The 17,975-nt window shown below is 38.8% G+C and overlaps 1 protein-coding gene across 2 annotated transcripts in view; it reads left to right on the plus strand.

Moving 5' to 3' along the window:
* The first annotated feature begins 204 nt into the window (after nucleotides 1–204).
* The window catches only part of MDN1 (midasin AAA ATPase 1), a 106,829-nt gene continuing 89,058 nt past the window's right edge, over nucleotides 205–17,975 (plus strand). For both annotated transcript variants that reach the window (XM_052781511.1, XM_052781512.1), the window contains exons 1-9: nucleotides 205–343; nucleotides 6,141–6,367; nucleotides 7,007–7,231; nucleotides 8,804–8,911; nucleotides 8,991–9,183; nucleotides 11,150–11,362; nucleotides 12,663–12,794; nucleotides 14,283–14,386; nucleotides 16,145–16,259. In XM_052781511.1, coding sequence (XP_052637471.1) covers nucleotides 245–343; nucleotides 6,141–6,367; nucleotides 7,007–7,231; nucleotides 8,804–8,911; nucleotides 8,991–9,183; nucleotides 11,150–11,362; nucleotides 12,663–12,794; nucleotides 14,283–14,386; nucleotides 16,145–16,259 — 1,416 coding nt within the window. In that variant the 5' untranslated portion in view covers nucleotides 205–244. The remainder of the gene's footprint in view (nucleotides 344–6,140; nucleotides 6,368–7,006; nucleotides 7,232–8,803; nucleotides 8,912–8,990; nucleotides 9,184–11,149; nucleotides 11,363–12,662; nucleotides 12,795–14,282; nucleotides 14,387–16,144; nucleotides 16,260–17,975) is intronic.

Below are 17,975 nucleotides of genomic sequence, written 5' to 3' on the forward strand. Positions count from 1 at the left end.
AAGGCGCACGCTGTCCCGTCGGCCGTGCGCCGCGCGGAGCGGTGCATGCTGGGAGCTGTAGTTTCGCCCGGGCGCCGTCACGGGAGAGGCGGCGCTTCCCTTCGCCCGCGACGTCGCGGGCGGGTGACGGCGTCGGCGAAGCGGAAGCTGGTGCGGAGCTGCGCGGCCGTCTCGCGCCCCACGTGCCGCGCGGCCCCTTCCCCGCTCCCCGCCGCTCCCCTCAGCCGCGGCCCGGCGGCGGAGGATGGCCGACCTGCGGTTCCCCCTGGCGGAGCCGCTGCAGCTGGTGGCGCGCAGGAACGAGAAGAGCAGCGCGGAGCTGAGCAGGTTCCTGGCGAAGCAGGTGAGCGGGCGGCGCGGGACTCGGCGGCAGCCCCCGGGCGCCCGCCCTTCCTCCCTCCGGGCGGGTCTCGCAGGGTCCGCCGGGGAGGGAAGGGGACGCACCGCGCTGCCTACCGCCCGCCCCGTGCCGCCATCTCCTCCCGGCAGCTTTGTCTGCTGCCCGCGCCGCCTGGCGACCCCTCCCGCCCCCTCGTCCTCGGGCGGCCGGCGGAGCCGCTCTGCGGGAGCCGCTCTGTGTGTGTGTGTGTGTGTGTGTGTGTGCGCTTGGTGCGGTTTCTTTCCCTCCCCACTCCTTTCAGGGTTCTGCGAGTGGATCCCTGCGAGGTAGGTTCTCTCTTGTCCCCCTGTACCCCTCCTATTGCTCTTCCTGAGGAGGCGTTTTGCCCCGCAGTTAAAATCCTCAGTATCTTACACGTCCATTAAGGTGACTCTGTGAAGGCATGATCGCGAGAGATGGCATGCTGTTAGCAAGCATTGAGACTGTCTAGTCCCTTAGCTGCAGCATGTTACCCTGATGCTTTTTGCATGTCGTCGTTAATTGCCTTAAAACAGCATGTGGGGTAGAAAGACAGAGGACTGGATTTTCTGGGGTTTGCTTCCTTTTTTAATCACAGCCATGCTGGAAACATGTTCCTATTTTCACTGGTTTTGTGCTTTGGCTGCTTTAACTGTGGAAAGCACACCTGCCTTCTAGGAGAGTTGAGGCCTAGCTCATTTCTGTCTCTGAAATACTTGAAGACATGTAATAACAGGATATCGACACATCAGGTGTTATAGTATTAATACTTTTCGCGATAGAGCTTTTGAAGCCCCTAAGTTGTGTACACACTTTGGGGTTCAAGATCTGTATTTCTGTTTGAGTGTCTAGGAAATGTCCCAGTTGTTTGAAGATGAAGCATCTAAATCATCATATTTTTTTCAGAATATTGGCTTTCAGTCTGAATTACTGTCTCTTAGTTGTGGTTGGGGAAGGCTTTCATACTGGTAGTCAAAGTTCTCTGTTGGTAGACAGATGGCTTTTTCTTCTGTCACTACAAATCATAGGATCAAAGTTAAATTGACATGAATATATATATTCCTACGTTGGAGAGTTGATGCTAATTGGTGGGAAGCAGTGATGAAGAGCTGCTGTTCAAGAGAAAGAAACAGCTGGGAAATGGAGATGGGGATAATGCGGATATGTGATGTAGCAGACAGATGGAGTGGTGAACCAGAAGTGAGTCACCAAGATCTGAGACTGGGAAAGAGACAGTGCCCTTTCCCTTCTGGAGACTGTCTTGAGATATGCTTCAGGTTTAAAAGTGTTGCTAGGTGGAAATTATTAAACAGTAATTATATACAGATTGTCTGTAACAGCACATTAATGAACAATGACGCATTCTTTTGAAAACTGAATTGCTGTTTCCAAACTTGGAAGCTACAGATCTAGGAGCATGTTAGGCGTATCTTGCCACTTGACAGCCATTGGCTCCGGTCATCATACCTGATTCCTGCCACTTGCTTTGTATGTAACTTAGGAAGCATGCATTCTGGAACTCTAGAGCTCTCTTTGCTCTGCAGCTTCACTATGTCTTTCTGATGACTTATTTCTTCAGTATTCCATAATGGAATGGAACTTGCCCACAACTGCTAAGTAAGGAACAGTCTTTTGAGATTCATAGTAAGGCACCGTTTATGTGGTGATGGAAGATCTTGTTCCCTGCTGCTTCGGTATGTAATAGAAAAAGCAGCTTTTCTGTAGAAGATTTGTATACCATTAACTCTGCAAAGGTACGGGAAATTTCTGTGTTCTTAATGAGGAAAATGGGATGAAGAGCTCTCTAAAACAGTCTTTGTTTCCTGCCTTTCTATTTTTTTGGATAATTTAAGCAAACTGTATAAGCAATAGGGCTCCACAGACTGCTGGAATGTGCTTTTGGTTCTGTGTGTTACCAAAGGCCTGTCTGAATCAGAACATCTTCCTGCGTAGAATTCCAAATGCAGCTTTTGCGCAAATGCATGTATTTTGGCTCCCTGTGATGGTGTAAGTTCAGTAGAGGAGTTAATTAATGTGAAGGTTAGAATGCTAGTAGGAATGGAACTTTAGTGCAAAAATATCCTTATTCGTTTCTGCCCTTCGCATACGCCAGTGTGCATATATGGAAAGATAAAAATCAAAAAACCTGACCCTTTTGGATATTTCCTCTATTTAGTCTATGGAACCATCTTAAGTGAACTGGAGATCTCGAGCATGCCATTCTGGGTCTCCTGTTCTATTCTGTTGGTGTTTTAGCTTGGCATCCTTCATTTTGCCTTTCATTTTTCTATGTAGCAGTGAAAATTGTTTTAATAATAACTCCAAGCTCTTATTTATAGCCCTTCAGTCTTAGCATTTGATGTTGAGAAGTGTCTTTATTCTTTTTTTTTTTTTTAAATAAATGTAGGGAAAAAAGAGGTGACCTAGCTGTCCCAAATTCACCCAGCTACTCATTGGCTGTCAGAAAAATGTCCTGACGTTCTGGCAACTAAGGCAGACTGGTTTTTTTTCCTAAAATACGACTTAAGCTTTTTATTTGAAAGATCAATTAGGCTTTACATCATGTAGTATTATAAATAAGGGAAGGTATGTTGCACTTTTGCTTCCATCCTGGAGTGTATTCTCCTCTCCTTCTGCTTCTGGTTTTTGAAGAGCTGTGATTTTGGGGAGGCAGTATGTTAATAAATACACTGATATAAAGTCAGAGAGAACATTCTCGCTATCCTTGAAGGGAGCAGTCTGTCCAACTCTATTGATGTGCTGGAGGAGGAGTAGGAAGCGCTAGCTCATTCTGCAGGTAGTTGAAGCTATCTTGATCTCCTTGTGAGACTGCATATCCCCTTGCCTTTTTAAATGTTTTTTCTTGGCATATGTGGGTTATAAGAAGAGTGCAGGCTCATGTTTTGCTTTATCTTACTGAACTGGACGGCTGCCAAAAAAAGTGGTCCTGCTCTTGTTTTCTTTTTGCCTATTCCCAAGACCAAGCCACACCTTTCTGTTGCTTCTCTTATCCTGAACCTAGTGAGTGTGCTGATGTGGAAAATCCGTTCAACTTTCCCACCCAGTGGAAGACTGTGGCAGAAGGATTGATTAATTTGGATCATCTTGCCAAATTGATTGCTGCACAGTCATACAATGGTAGAGCTGGTTTGTGAGGGAAGGGAGCCGAGAACATGTATGTGTTCCTGTGTTGGAGGGGAAGAAGGATTTCCCACTCACGGCCCTTATGCCCTCCCACTCTTTAGAAGTATCTCATTTTTAAATCTATGTACGGTGTAATGTTCTGTGGAAACACCTGTGAGCCATGATCAGAAATGTGGCTTTCACGTGGGCCCAGATTGTTCCTTGCTGTGATCCTTTCTCAGTAATCTTGAGTTTTGGATTAAGCTGGTTCTTAATAAAGATTTCTGTACCTTGTGAGCACTGAGTAAATGTACTGTGCATCTTGGGAAGGAGGTGTGCAACACGCTGCTAGAGGAGCAGCTGGGATTGTGTTTGACTCCAGGTCTCACTCCTAGCTGTGCTTCTGTTTAATGTTTCTTTTGTTAATAATACATAATGTGTGTATATATTTATATTTGGAGGGACAGTCTTTTGTGACACTTTCTTAAAGCAGCTGTTTGGAACCGTGGCTGCAGATTTACTATCCCAGATTTGAACACTAGAATTAAACACTTTCAGGTCAGCTGTCCTTTGCTACTGATTCAGAAAGTTGGGTATTTCACAAAGCCACCTTTAGTTAAAAAAACTCCTCTGATGGTCGTCGTCTTTTCCATAAAATTTTTAATTTAGGCTCTGAAAGGCTCTGAAATCAGACAGTCTCTTTGTAGAATGACTATGTTGCCACTGTGATTTTTGAACAGTTTTATATGTCCTAAGGGTACTATACACAATGATTAAAAAACTGCTTACTCTCACAAAATTGCTAACGGAATGGATTTGTTGTACAGTAGTCATGTAACCACAGAACTTATACTGAATCACATTATTCATTTACTATTATTGCTAACTGTTTATTTGATATTGAAAGCTCTGGTTAATAAATCAAGCACCCTGTTGTGCCTTGTTTGGGTAGCCAAAGATGCAGCTGATTTGGAAACTGAAGGTACTTTTTATTTTTTTACAGTGGAGTTTGTCTCCAGTTCTTTTGAGCCATGCTACCTTTGAACAGCTTGTCAGTCATTTTGCTACTCAGAATCTGATCCCCTGTAATGAACAGTGTCTGTCTTGCACTGTGCTGAGTGCAGACCTGCAGCTCCATTTTTAAATTTTTTGATGCTGCTCTGATAGATAAGAGGAAGATAAACTTACGTTTCATAAAAATAAACACAAATCATGTAAGAAACTGCTTGCAATTAATGTGATGGTTTTGATGTTTGTAGTGTATATACTGCAGTTTCCCGGATTTCCTATATGCTGTTAGGGAGTGAATGCCTTATAAAATTCAGGAGACCCAAGGAACATAAACAAGTATGCAGATATTCTAGAAGGATGTCGACAGTGGTAATAACCTTAGGAGGTCGCCCTTTCAAAGGCAATGTGTAGGACCTCTGCAGTCTATTTATCTTGTAACAATGAAACCATTCCATCTGCAGGCCCAGGAGCAGGTTTTACCTGAGTAACAGAAGTCTAGGAGAAGCAGAAATTGGCTGCACATGTTGCGAAAACAAAAGACTACCTGAATCATAGAATATTTCTGTAGGAGTTTAATAAGTGCTTGTTTTGTTTGGAAAGCTGCCTTGCGTAGCGGTATTTACGACTGTTTGCCAAGAAAGAGAAAATGGACTTGATAGGGTAAGAGTTCACTTGGCAAGGGAGGGGAGAGTAGAGCATCAAAGTTAAGAGCAAAACCGCTGCAGTGCAAATTCATAATCCTGATTTTTCACAGATCAAAATTACTTGCGCTGCGTTACATGCTAAACATCACGGAAGTGGAGAGATCCTTGGATAATAACATGAGCTCAAAGACTAGAGAAATTTAAGCATAAGACACAAAAAATGTGTTGCTGTTCTTCAGTAACAAAGTTAGGAAGGTTGCAGGGAGGGGGGCGGTGAGGGAGGGGTGTGTGTGTGTGGTTTTTTGTGGGCTGTTTTTTTTTCTTTTTTTCCTAGCAGATGTGAATATGCTTTCCATCTATTCTGAAACCTAATATTTTGTTTTGCACTAAAGGACCATTTTTATATAAAAGTAAGAAAAAAAAAAAAAGAATCTCAACTTCAAAACTGCAGATACATGCTGCTTCTTGTCAAGAGCATTGGTCACTATAATTGCTATCAGAAATATGGAAATAAGGCTGTGAGCATGATTGATTGAATGCTTCTTTTTTGAAAAGAGATGGTGAACATGATGCAACTCAAACTTTCTTTAGGAACTTGAATTCTTAAATGTTTTGTGGCTCTCGTGAGACCAAGCTGTTGAGATCACTGGGAATTCTATTAACAAATATGTATTAGTTGTTACAACATTTTTCCAATTTTTTCTTTAAAAAATATTAAAAATTATTTGCTTTACCTTTCAGCTGTAAAATATAATTCAGGATTTTGGGGCTTTTTTGTAACTCCTATTTGGTGTGTCATTCTGCATGTCACTCTCTGTTTCACAGTTTTTTTAAATATGGAGAGATACGTCAAGTAAATACTTCCATTGGGAATTTTGGACTCCCTTCTGTTTTTTGAAAGATTTGTTCCTGTAAAATTCACTGTGAATCCTGCATGAATAGTTCTGAAATTAAAAGTCCAAATCATTTCCCATTTAACCTGTTCTTACTTTCCATTCCTCTAGATTTGGACTCAGCAGGATCGGCAATGCATCCTCGATACTTTAGCGCAGTTATTACTAGATAAAGAATGTACTCTATTGATTGGCCGTCAAGTTCGGCCAATCTTGTTGGATTTGTTGGAAAGAAATGCAGAAGCCATTAAAACTGGTGGCCAAATCAACCATGATCGGCATGAAAGGCTGTGTGTAGCAATGAGCAAGCTGGTTGCTGACCACCCTGATGTTTTGCCGTGAGTAATTTAAAGTCTCTGTGCAATGTTTGAACTTAGGGAGTATATGCTTGTCAGTGTTCACTGGTGATGAGAGGTGGTATTACAATTTGGATGGTCTCCCACAATAACAAATGTGGTTTGAATTGAAAGAATGATTTAGAAAACATGTGTCTTAAACACAGCTTATTTAAATTAAATTGTGTTGTAGGATCTAACATAATTTTCATCTTAATGATCAAAAGAAAAGCAAAACAGCTGGCACAAAAATTGCTCACAACCAAAATCTCTGCATTTAAGATTAGATCTGTAGGCCAGTAGAATACAAAGTTATGTAAGTAGGAATCAGTATTACTTTTCCAGTAAACAAGAGCAATCGAAGAGATTTTTACCAAAGGCAGTACTGTTTCCTCTTGATAATTAAGTAGTGATTTCTAATAAGGTAAAGTATCTGTTGTCAACTGATTGCTGAAGTGGTTGTCTTTCCCAAATGTGGACAAAGTTAAATACAGGCCTTAGTTGTCAGCGTACCATCAATTATTGTCTCAGGACCTCTGTCCTGATGTTTTTGTTATTGGCTATTTTCCTTTCCTCTGGCTTAGATGTCTGTGTTCCATCTCTTTTTCTCTCTCTCTCTCTCTCTCTCTTTTTCTTCTAAAGATTTGCTTTAAGATATTTTAAGAATACATCACCAGTTTTCCAGAGGCTTTTCCTGGAGAGCTCGGATTCAAACACAGTCCGATATGGGCGCAGACGAATGAAGTTACGGGACCTCATGGAGGCAGCCTATAGATTTTTACAAAAGGAGCAATCAGTTTTCCGGGAATTATGGGACTGGAGTGTGTGTATTCCACTCCTAAGGAGTCATGACACTTTAGTCCGTTGGTAAGTTAAACGCCCTGGATCTTCTCCATTGAAAAGATATAACTGTATCTTGAATTGTATTTAACAACTTTCACATGCAAGTAGAAAAGAATCTTCAAATAATACCAGAAAAATCTGTACCAATAGTATCTGTACCTGTACCTGATCTTTTGAAAGCTGTAGTGATCTATCGCAAGTGAAACTGAGGTTAGCTCTTAGTTGTGCTTAGAGCTATGGTCTGGAGAATCTTTTCAAATAACTTCAGTTTACCCAAGCTGGATTCATGGGAGATGGTAAATTTATCGCTTCACTTCTACTGTAAGCCTGTTGGTGTATTGCATGAATTCTAGCATGTTTTCTTGGAAAAAAAATAGAGATGAATCTACTCTCACTCCAACTTACATTACAATGATATATTTTACTATTCTGCATTGACAGACTATGAACTAGTTGGGTTGTTTTCTATTGCTTGTATATAGACATCTCAGTCACTGTAAAACTTGGCTTTACGCTTCCTAATTGGGGGTTGTTTTCTATTGCTTGTATATAGACATCTCAGTCACTGTAAAACTTGGCTTTACGCTTCCTAATTGGCCTTGTTGCAGACTTTGCATGTGATTTTGGTCAAATGTTTTATGTTAGGTGTCTGCTTGCAGGGCTTCAACCTAGTCACATATTTATTTAAGAAAAGGTCTTTAATAGTCGTCTTTTTTTTTTTTTTTTTTTTTTACATAAATTCAGAATTATGTTAGTAACGTAATTTCAAAATAAGGTGTATAATTTAGGAAGGGCAGGAATAACAGTGTTGTCAAATCTATCTCCGTTTATGAAGCTCTTCAGGATGACATACAGTTAGATAGTCTTAGAAAAAGAAATAGGAATTTCTAATTTGTTGACTGGAATTGGTTTACCTGGTGTTCAGCTAACAATCTTAAGTGAATGAGCTGACTTTTAAATTTTGTCCCGAACCAATATTCTTCTGGCAACTCTTTTTTCTTTCCCCCCGCAAAGCTCATTGAAAGCTTTGTTCTTGGAAGGTAAAAACAGTGGTATAATAAATGAAAAGTGTTTTATGATTTGTATTAAATGTCCTTTTGTTGCGAGACAACTTTATGTAGTAATGAAGTCAAGACTTGGGAGTTGTTGGCTTCTTTTGGCACTGAGTCTTGAGTTCATTATGTTAGGTTTATTTTAGAAATAGCATGAAATAGAAGACAATTTTGAAAAGGAAATGGTAGGAGGAGAAGAAAAAAATCAGGCAAAGAAAACCTGATTTCTCTAATATGTTAACCTTCATTTATTTGGGAAAGTGCTCTCCTTTACTATATTTCTGCTGGTCATTCAGTCATTCAGAGAAAGGTTAGCTAGTTGGTGTATAAATGATAAAGTATGCCATGATAGAATTGCTTTTCTCAGTTCTGAGATATTTCTCTAATCTTAAAGAATGTTAAGCATAGCAGTAAAATAATTTCTATGAAGAAAGTTTTCTGCATGTTTTTCCAAACTTGGTATTTTGGTTTGCAGTTGACAGTTGTCAAACTGAATTTCTTAAGACTATGTTTTGACATGTTTTGTTCTAAATATGATTTTTAGGTATACTTCAAACTGTCTTGCTCTGGTTACATGCATGAATGATGAGCATAAATTATCTTTCCTGAAGAAGATGTTCAATCCTGAAGAGCTGATACATTTCAGACTAAAGTAAGAACTTTTAGAATCTTGAACACTATTTGTTTTTGTTGATGGCTTTCAGTTGAGTTAATAAACATGGATTTCACAGGCTACTAGAAGAATCTCGGCTGCAGAATGTGGAACAAGCCCTTGTTTTGGCCAATCCGGACTCCTCATTTTGGCAAAAGGAGAAAGAACTGCAGTATACGCAAGGACATATTGTATTGGGCGACCTCTCTGCAAATGTAGTAGCTGTATGTGGTATTGTGCTGCCTAGACTACAGCTTGTTTCTGAAGAGGAGGTATGTGACCCAGGGTTAAGTCTGTACATTTTTTTTTAAGAATCCCTAAATGCGGTGAACTGATTTTATTTCCTGCTTAAATAGTATTGAGATACTACGGGTAGTGTGTACTTCTTTAGCTTTCTTGATGTGTGCTGTAAGCTCGTCTTGCATAATATAGACACTGCAAAGAAGCTCTGCAGTGGAATGAAGCAATGAAGGTGTAATAGTGCTGTTCATTTTATCTTCATGTAGCGGTTCTTATGAACATACTACAAAAGAATATTCAGCCTTACATGGTATCTCCAGTCCGAGTTAGGGTGATATTCAATAGCTGAGTAAAGCCAGGATCTGGCACGGTTGCTACCTGCGTGAAGTAGTTTTTTGTGCTATACAGACATCTTATAAACAGCCTTTCTCCAAACATATTCTTAGTTCTTCTCTTAAACAAAACAAGGCTGCTACTTACTATTCTGGAAGGCAGAAAAAGGGGAGAAGAAGTGAGCAAGAGCTTACTTTCTCCACTTGAGTGAAGTGTAATGCAGAATGTAGTGCCTTATAGTTTTAGGAAGTCCATCGAAGGCATACATGTTTTTGCAAACAGTATTTAACCTTTTTTTTCTCTTGAGATGCTGTTCATCTTGAACTGTTCAGGTTCTTTGTAGCTGCAGCCAGTATTCTTGACTGGTTTTCTCATTTAGGTACAGTTTTAGCTCTTAGCTGAGTATTTCTGTTGAAGTTTGCAACACTGATCTACAAATGAAGGACAAAGAAATGAATGAAGACTACCAATGTCCAGAATGTCTTGAGTAGCAGAAGCAAGGAAAGAGGAATTTCATCCCAAATTCTTCCACCGCCCAACATCTGTAGTTGAATTTGCTGTATTCTAGCTTTTTTATTAGGATTAAGGGTGTGGTTTGAAATTCACTAGAGGGGAAACTGTAGAGCTGTTTAAGGAGATTCTTACTGCCATGCCAGTGTCATTGCTGCTGCAGCTGTGCTGAAGCTAGGCCATGCTATAAGCTGGATTGCTGCAAGGATACTCGTTGTCTATGAGGGAGCAGAGAACTTCCCAAAAAGGCATGCTTTTATTTTTTTTAATAGCCACAAGTATTTCACTGATCTGGTATACAGTGTAGTTCCAGTTATGCTGGGGAGGTTCCAGTTACAGCTGAGGAGGTCTGATGAAGAGGTAGGAGCAAACTGTGAGGGAAAGCAGGTACTCTTAAAAACTAGCATTGTTACCAGAGAAGTACATGAAACTATATGTGAAAAGAAGATCAAACTTAAATACAAGACACTTGTTTCCATGCCGTATGTACTCCGGTTTCTTTTCTCTGTGCCTTTTGGCAGGAAAGCACTAATTTTTATGCCCTATACTGATATAAGTGACTGTAGGAGAGTCAAAGTATTTGGAGAGTATCTGTAGCATTGATTAATTACCGTTCAATAAACTACATTCATTGCATTTTTGAGTAAACTAAAAATGTTATTGAATTTACCTCTCTTTTTTTCATGCACTGAGTTTAATGATCTTATACTTTGTCCTGTGCAGAAAGAAATAAATACAACAGTTAATATTCATACTTACATAATCTGAATCTGACTGCTGTTTGATTTGTCCTGTGATTTGGATCCATTCTGATGACTTAATTTCACTTACATTGCAAGTTGTATTTGACTGACGTGTTATGATTGAATAGTTAGTATGCCTGTACTGACAATTTAGTGTGAACTCCCTTTGGGAACAAATTGTACATATACTTTATTAAGTGTTTCACCTATAATAGGTTTTTGATGAAATCTATTTTAATATCTGTCATTAAATACAGCTTTAGAATTCTTTATTTCATTTGATATGTGTTGACAGATCTACAGGCCAAAATTTTCTGGTTGTCAGACTCAATTTCCTAATTGTTCTGTGTTGTACAACGTGTAAAGAAAGTAACAGTTTCAGTGTAGTAACTCAAATTTTATGTTTGAACAGGAAAAGAGCACCAGCCGTTTTGTTTTGGTTGAATCTGCCTTCACAAATCTTCAAAACCTTGCTATTGCTGTAGCATATCAGAGTCCTGTTTTATTAGAAGGACCAATAGGATGTGGCAAAACTTCTTTAATTGAATATTTAGCAGCTGTTACAGGAAGAGCAAAGCCTCCTCATATTTTGAAAGTCCAGCTTGGGGATCAAACTGATAGTAAGGTAACTGATGAAGTTGTTTTATGGTTGGATGATCAGAGATAATTTTTATTTACAGCATGGACTTAATTTTCTAATAAGATAATGTTTAACTTTTTACCCAAAGACCTCACACCCCCAACTCTGTAGTATTGGTCTTACTATTGATGAGAATAAATAAATGGAAGAAAAAAATCACAGTTAAGCTTCAGTAGGTTTTAAATTCTGTGCATAATTGTGCTGTATGTGTTTCATTCAAATTATATTTTATCAGGGTTTTTCTATGTGGAAGAGCCCTATTTATTTATTTATTTATTTATTTTAAGTACAAAAAAAAAATTGATTTGTATTGGACAAAAAAAGATTCTAAAATGACTCAAGCTAGTGCTGAAGGCTGTATGGCCACTTTTATTTCAGTTTAAGTGAGCTGATGTCAGTTTAATCTGATCCCGGTATTTTGTGGTAAATGTGAGATGTAGTAAGAGCCTGTGAAGTTGGGGACACTCGCACTTACATTAGTGATCTAGCTCTACCTGTAGAGATAAAACCAGAGGTGAAGATAATTTCACATTCTTCTCATTTTGCATATATAACTTTTGAGCTTGAATTGATTTATGTTTTTTGGATCAACTTATATTTAGTTTTCCAAAGTGGTTAGTATCTACCAGAAGTGCTATCTGAAGGTTTTTATTAGCACGCATAAACACCTTCTTTACTTGCATAGAACAGCTGATTTCACCATCTCACAACTGTTCTCCACAAGAATATCTTTTCATATACATGAGTAAGACAGCCATGTTAAGAAAAAGTGATAAAGTTCAAGGTATAACATATGTAGTAGTGAAACCATAAACTTAATTATTTAAGGAATGCTTAAATATGGAAGTTACAACTTTATGGAGAAACAACACTTGACTGGTTTTGTATCTTTGAATAACTTGCTTTACAATTGCTTTTGCTAGCTTAGTCACAGACTTTTCAAAAATGTAAAATAAAGTTCAGTGCAACCCTAGGCAGTTTTCTATGCTATACTGTTGATTGTTAATTATGGTGACACAGCTCTGTAAATTCGCTTCCAATTACCTGGTTCATTTTAATTACCATGTTTCAGTTAGAGTATCATGTGGAGGGGTGAAACTTCCCCCCCCCCCCCCCCCCCTTAATTAAAATAAGTGTAATGCTGGGTACAGATTACCAGAGGGATTGTTTAGTAATGTGGAGGCTAAGTAAGTGTTACTTATATACCGACTTTGTAAGTTTTTACTCTGAGTTTTTAGGGGATGTAATGAACAGGTCTCTAATTTACTGATTGTTCCCGTCATAGACACTGCTTGGTATGTATCGTTGTACCGATGTACCAGGGGAGTTTGTGTGGCAACCTGGAACCTTGACACAAGCCGTTACCAAAGGTCATTGGATACTTCTGGAGGATATTGATTATGCTCCTCTGGATGTGGTATGTAGGTTCATGTTCGCTGTAAGGCACTAGTCTTATGGCCAACACTAGCAATTTTTGGAGTCTAATCACCACAAGTTCTGCGGCAGCGTGCTGAAACTACTGCCCCTTTAAAAGGGGTTAGAAAGAATTAACCTGTCTGTCTTCGTTCACATATTAGCACACTGCATTAGTTTTTGTCATTGTTTTAGAGTAGTCATGACACTGCCACTGATGCCAAATTTCACTCTGAAGATTTGAATTGACACTGACAATGAGCTATGTGTCTTTTAAATCATGTTTTCATATTTGAAAACATATGTGGCTCCAAACATCAGAGAATATCATTGCTGTATTAGAGTGGTGCTGTTAATAAGATTTTTGTAGTATTTTGTTGTGTGGGGTTTTGCTTTGTTTGGTTTTTTTTTTTTTTTCTTACACATTTCTTACCTCTGGCTTGGATATTAAAAACGTGTTGTTACATTAAGCACTATAGGTTTTAACAGATTTCCTGTTTTCAGCTCTAGGATGACTAGTTAGACTGTCATCCTTCCCTTTTGAAGTAATGGCTGCTGAAAGCATGTCTTCTGCAACAACGATGTCATAGAGATGTTTTGCTGTATAGGCCTGCTGGACATTCTGCAAACAGTTCTTTTCTTTCATATCTGTTCTGTAAAGCATCCTTTGTGTGACTAAATAACTTGACAGCTTGTTTATTGGGTTCTAGGCTTCTGAAATATATATAAGAAAGCCAAGAAATACTGCTTGTATATATGAGAGTTTTCCACTGCCAGAGGGTCATGCACTTATTTGCTTCTGTGGACTCAGCTCATTGCACTCATTATAAGCATGCCCTGAGTAGTATCCTGCATTCGTCTCTCCCTTTCTTCAGGTCCTCCCTGCGGGCATCCCGTCTCCTTTCTCCATATCAGAGTCTCTATGCTTGTGTCCCTCTGTGCTGAGGGATCATTTGTGATCCTACCTCCCTTTTTTCCTTCCATGATTATTGCTGTCCTTCTGCATGGAAGGATAGATTCTTTAAATAGATACCAAATTCTCCTGGAGGTAGCAGGATATACATTGAAAAATGTTGATGTTTGACATTTTGAGATGCAGGTCATCTTTGTTCAGGCAGATAAAGAAAACAAGGCTTCTGACGCAAAAGTGTCTAACAATTCATTTGACAATTCAAAATAAATAGTTTTTATTTGGACTTGCAGTATAAAGACTTATTTCCATTCTCTTATCATAAAATTTGGGTACAGGAGAAAGAAGATAGGTAAACGTTACACCTGTGACTTCCACTGCTGATTAAAATTACCGGGGACTCTGCAGTTCCTGTTACCATCATTTGGAAGTGCAATCTGTGGGAATGGCAGTTGCTGACAATGTGGTGGTGCTCAGTGGAAGTGCTCTAGCATCTCAAGTGTGAAATGAGTGTGGATGGGTGTGCTGTCTGTTAGAGTTTCACAAAAAAGATTGTTTTATAAATTGTCTTCTCTTCTTCAGATCTCTGTGCTGATTCCTCTTTTGGAAAAAAGAGAGTTGCTGATTCCTGGTCGTGGTGACTGTTTAAAAGTAGCGTCGGGATTCCAGTTTTTTGCAACCAGGAGGTAGGCCTGTAAAGTTCAATGAGGTTAAGAGCGTGGATATTTTTAAGTCAAAGACAGGAAGTGCAAGGTACTTGGGCAGGAGTATTTTAGTAATTTCCAATTAACAGGCAGTAGAAGCCACAGAAGTTGTGCAAGTAATCTTTTTACTTTAGAGCAGCCTTATATTACTCCTGGGTGAATCCAGTCTTTGTACAGGAAGATCACTTCAACAAGGCTGAAGGAATGAAACTTGCTGGGAGGAACCTTACAAAACCAATGCCTAACCAAAACAAAATACCACTCTCAGCAATTACTGTGTGAAGGTTTATGATTGATATTCACAAGGTGTCTTTTGTTGCTAGTTTTAACAGCACCTGTGTAAAATGTTTATTAGTTTTGCTGATCTTGGAGTAGTTGGTAGTCTGACTACTGAATGATTAGTTTTCTGGGGTTTGTGTTTTTATTCCACCTCCTTGAGCAGTTGTATATGTGTGTTCCCTGGAAGATATATTTTTTAAGAGTTTCATGAATAATTTTAACTGAACCCTGCATCTATAATAAGACAAAAGTTATTTTATTTGGGAATCATGAAAAAAGAAATAGAAGGAAGAATTCTTTTAAGAAAATCTGATTTGTGAAAGTCTTGTGTCAATATAGACGTTTGTAATGTTTTCTAACCAGAAAAAGATTTAAGGTACTCTCCCTGACAGTTTCACTGTAGTAATGGCTCATGCATCAGATGTCAAAATGTCTTCTTGTATATTAAGGCATAATATTGTATCAAGATTAAAGGTTATGATGTCTAGAAGGGGAATTGTTACATCGTTTTCAAATGTTTTGTAGTTTACTTCAAAGCCTGTAACAAATCAAAGAAAAGAACAAATTTATGGAAGGAAGACAAAGGCAGGAAAATGTATCTGATCTTTTTTTTCTGGAATTGAGTCTTTTGGATTCAACTCTCTTTTGGTTGCCTCATCTTCTAAGATTTTCTTCTTCTGTATACTTGGTCAACAGTTTGTATAGCAGCAAATTATGATTTCCATTGGGCTAGTTAGAGCAGATTCAATAAGTCTGTTGCAGTTTCCAGCTGTGGATTATTAAAAAAAAAAAAAAAACAAAACAACAAAAAAACCCACAACAAAACAACCAAACCCGAAACCAAATAAAAAACCACCAGAAAACAAAAACCAAACCACAAACCCAATATCTAATGCTTTGCATGTGCAAGCCTACTTCCACAGTGGGTATAACACATGGCTGCATAGTTATTGTGCAGTAATTAAAAAAAAAAAAAAAATAGAATGGAACAAAATATATGATGGAAAGGACTGTGAGCCTGAAGCATGACGAAAAATAATCAGGAAAGACTGTGGAGGAGACAGGGACTAGAGATGCTTTTCCTGTATCTCTGCAACAGAGCACAGATCCTTTAGGATCTGTGGAAGATATTTCCCAGGCCACTTCTGTCAGGCTCCTCCCTTTACAAAGGATGCTGTATGTTGCTTCTGATAGACAACTTATTGTCAGTAGTCTTTCTGCTAGTATCTCTAAAGAGATTTTGCACTACAGAGGGAAAAACACTGATAAAAGAACAGATAATTTGAGAAGCAAAGATAGGGTACGTGACAGTACAGTGACAAACAGTGGGTGATCTATGCATGCACATTATGCTGTACCAGCAGTGTGTAACATGTTCTTTGATGCACAGGAATGCACTGAAAATGTTGAATTCTTCAGCAGTCATGATATGCTGTGTTTCTTCATGTTGTTTTGATTTAGGTTATTTAGTTGTGGTGGCGGTTGGTACAGGCAGCAAAGCAGCCACGCTGCTCTTCTGGACAAATATTGGACCAAAATACATCTGGATAACATGAGCAAAGGAGAACTCAAGGAGGTATGGTGTGTGTTGCTCTGTTGTGGCATGAGAATAATTGTTTCAATTAAGGGTAATAAATGTTTTTCAATAATAAATTTGATCCTTATTTTTATCTCCAAGTTCCACAATACACCCTTATTTCAGATTTATCCTGCCAATTTTGAAGTAACTGGGCAGTTTGTCAGGAAAGTTTGAAGTGAATTGGACAAAGATTCCTGGAACTTGCCTTGGCAAACACAGTTCTGTTTTGAACGGGTCTAAGAATCAAATTACTTAGCCATTCTATAGCCCACAGAGATTTAAAAACAGAGAAAAAAGAAAAAAAAAATTAAGCTTACTCTAATCCTGAGTTCTAAGCTTTGCGATCAAAAAATGGTCAGTTATCAATTACAAATAACTGTTTCTATTGACATATTTTGTTAGCATCTCTAGGGAATGTTTGCTTTGTATAGTGCTTCAAAAAATTAAGGGAGCCCAGGGCTTAAATGAAAATAGAATTCTCTAGAGATTCTCCTTGTGATACAGAGCTCAGAATAGGATCTGATTTTAAAACAGCCTTACCTAAGGGAAGAGGGGATGAACAGTCTCTAGCAGAAGAGTTGAGGAGATAGTTCTGAATTTTCTAGAATGAAGAAGATAGTTTTTCAGTAGGATTCATTCACTCCTTGGGACTTGTTCAGTAGCCAGCACAGTTATGGGTGACCTTAAGTATCTGTGTGTTTTTCCATTTTTGTCATTTGTCAGATAATTGTTAGGAATGGGGCAAGAACAGCACTTATTTTCATACTTGCAGATTTTGTTGGAGGGGAAGCAAGTAGATGCACGGGGAGGCCTCTGCAGACAGTTTGCTGCACATACACATTCTTCTGTGCTGTAGCTGCTTCTACTACAAATAGATCCAACTGGGCAGGAATTCTAGGAAGCTCACAGTTGCAGTATTAAAAAAGGCTATCTGGCCAAACTGATGTCAAAGATGACCTTCACAAAGGACCAATATTCAAGTAAAGCTTGGCTGTCAAAACCTTAAGAAAAAAGGAAGCTTCGGTGCTAAATGTGTCACTTACTATGAGGTTCTTTCTGTTCTTTTTTGTAACTTTCTAGCTCAAGTCATAAAAACATATAAATCAAACACTGTGTAAGATTCTGTAGTAGTAGAAGAAGAGACAGTGGTAGAAAACATGTGCTTGTCTTGAAAATAGACTCATGTTCTGCTGGTTAATCTTAAAAGTCAGTCTGGCAGGGTAGGACCAGTCTTTCTGGCCTGTATCTGTGAAAAGCTTATTTTGGGAAGCAATAATTTTGGTTGGCAAGCTTAACAGAGAGAACTGGGCTGAAAGGAAATTACAGAAGAAAAATTAGCCCCTTAATGTGTCTTTATCAGCGCAGTGAATAGGCAACTTGAATGCTCAAAAAAATTCAATCATAAAAAGGACAGGAGGTAAGAACTTTCGTTATCAGTTTTAAAGTTGTATGATTTGAGTTTAGATAGGGTTGAATGTACCTTTTTCTCTTGCTGTTGGTATTTGTGCAAACGTATTAAATGAAGTAAAGTTGAGTTGGCAAAATTCGCTTCTGGCATCAAAATCAATATCATACAAGTCACAATAACTTATTTTTTCAGATGAGAGATTTCAAGAAGGTGGTTTTGTGCAGCTTGCTAGCTTATGTATCTATTGAAGTGTATCCTGTTAAAATTTGGGGGGCTGGTGGTTTCCTTCCGATGCTAAAGATTTT

Source organism: Harpia harpyja, chromosome 3, assembly GCF_026419915.1.
Source record: "Harpia harpyja isolate bHarHar1 chromosome 3, bHarHar1 primary haplotype, whole genome shotgun sequence".
Taxonomy (NCBI): Eukaryota; Metazoa; Chordata; class Aves; order Accipitriformes; family Accipitridae; genus Harpia; species Harpia harpyja.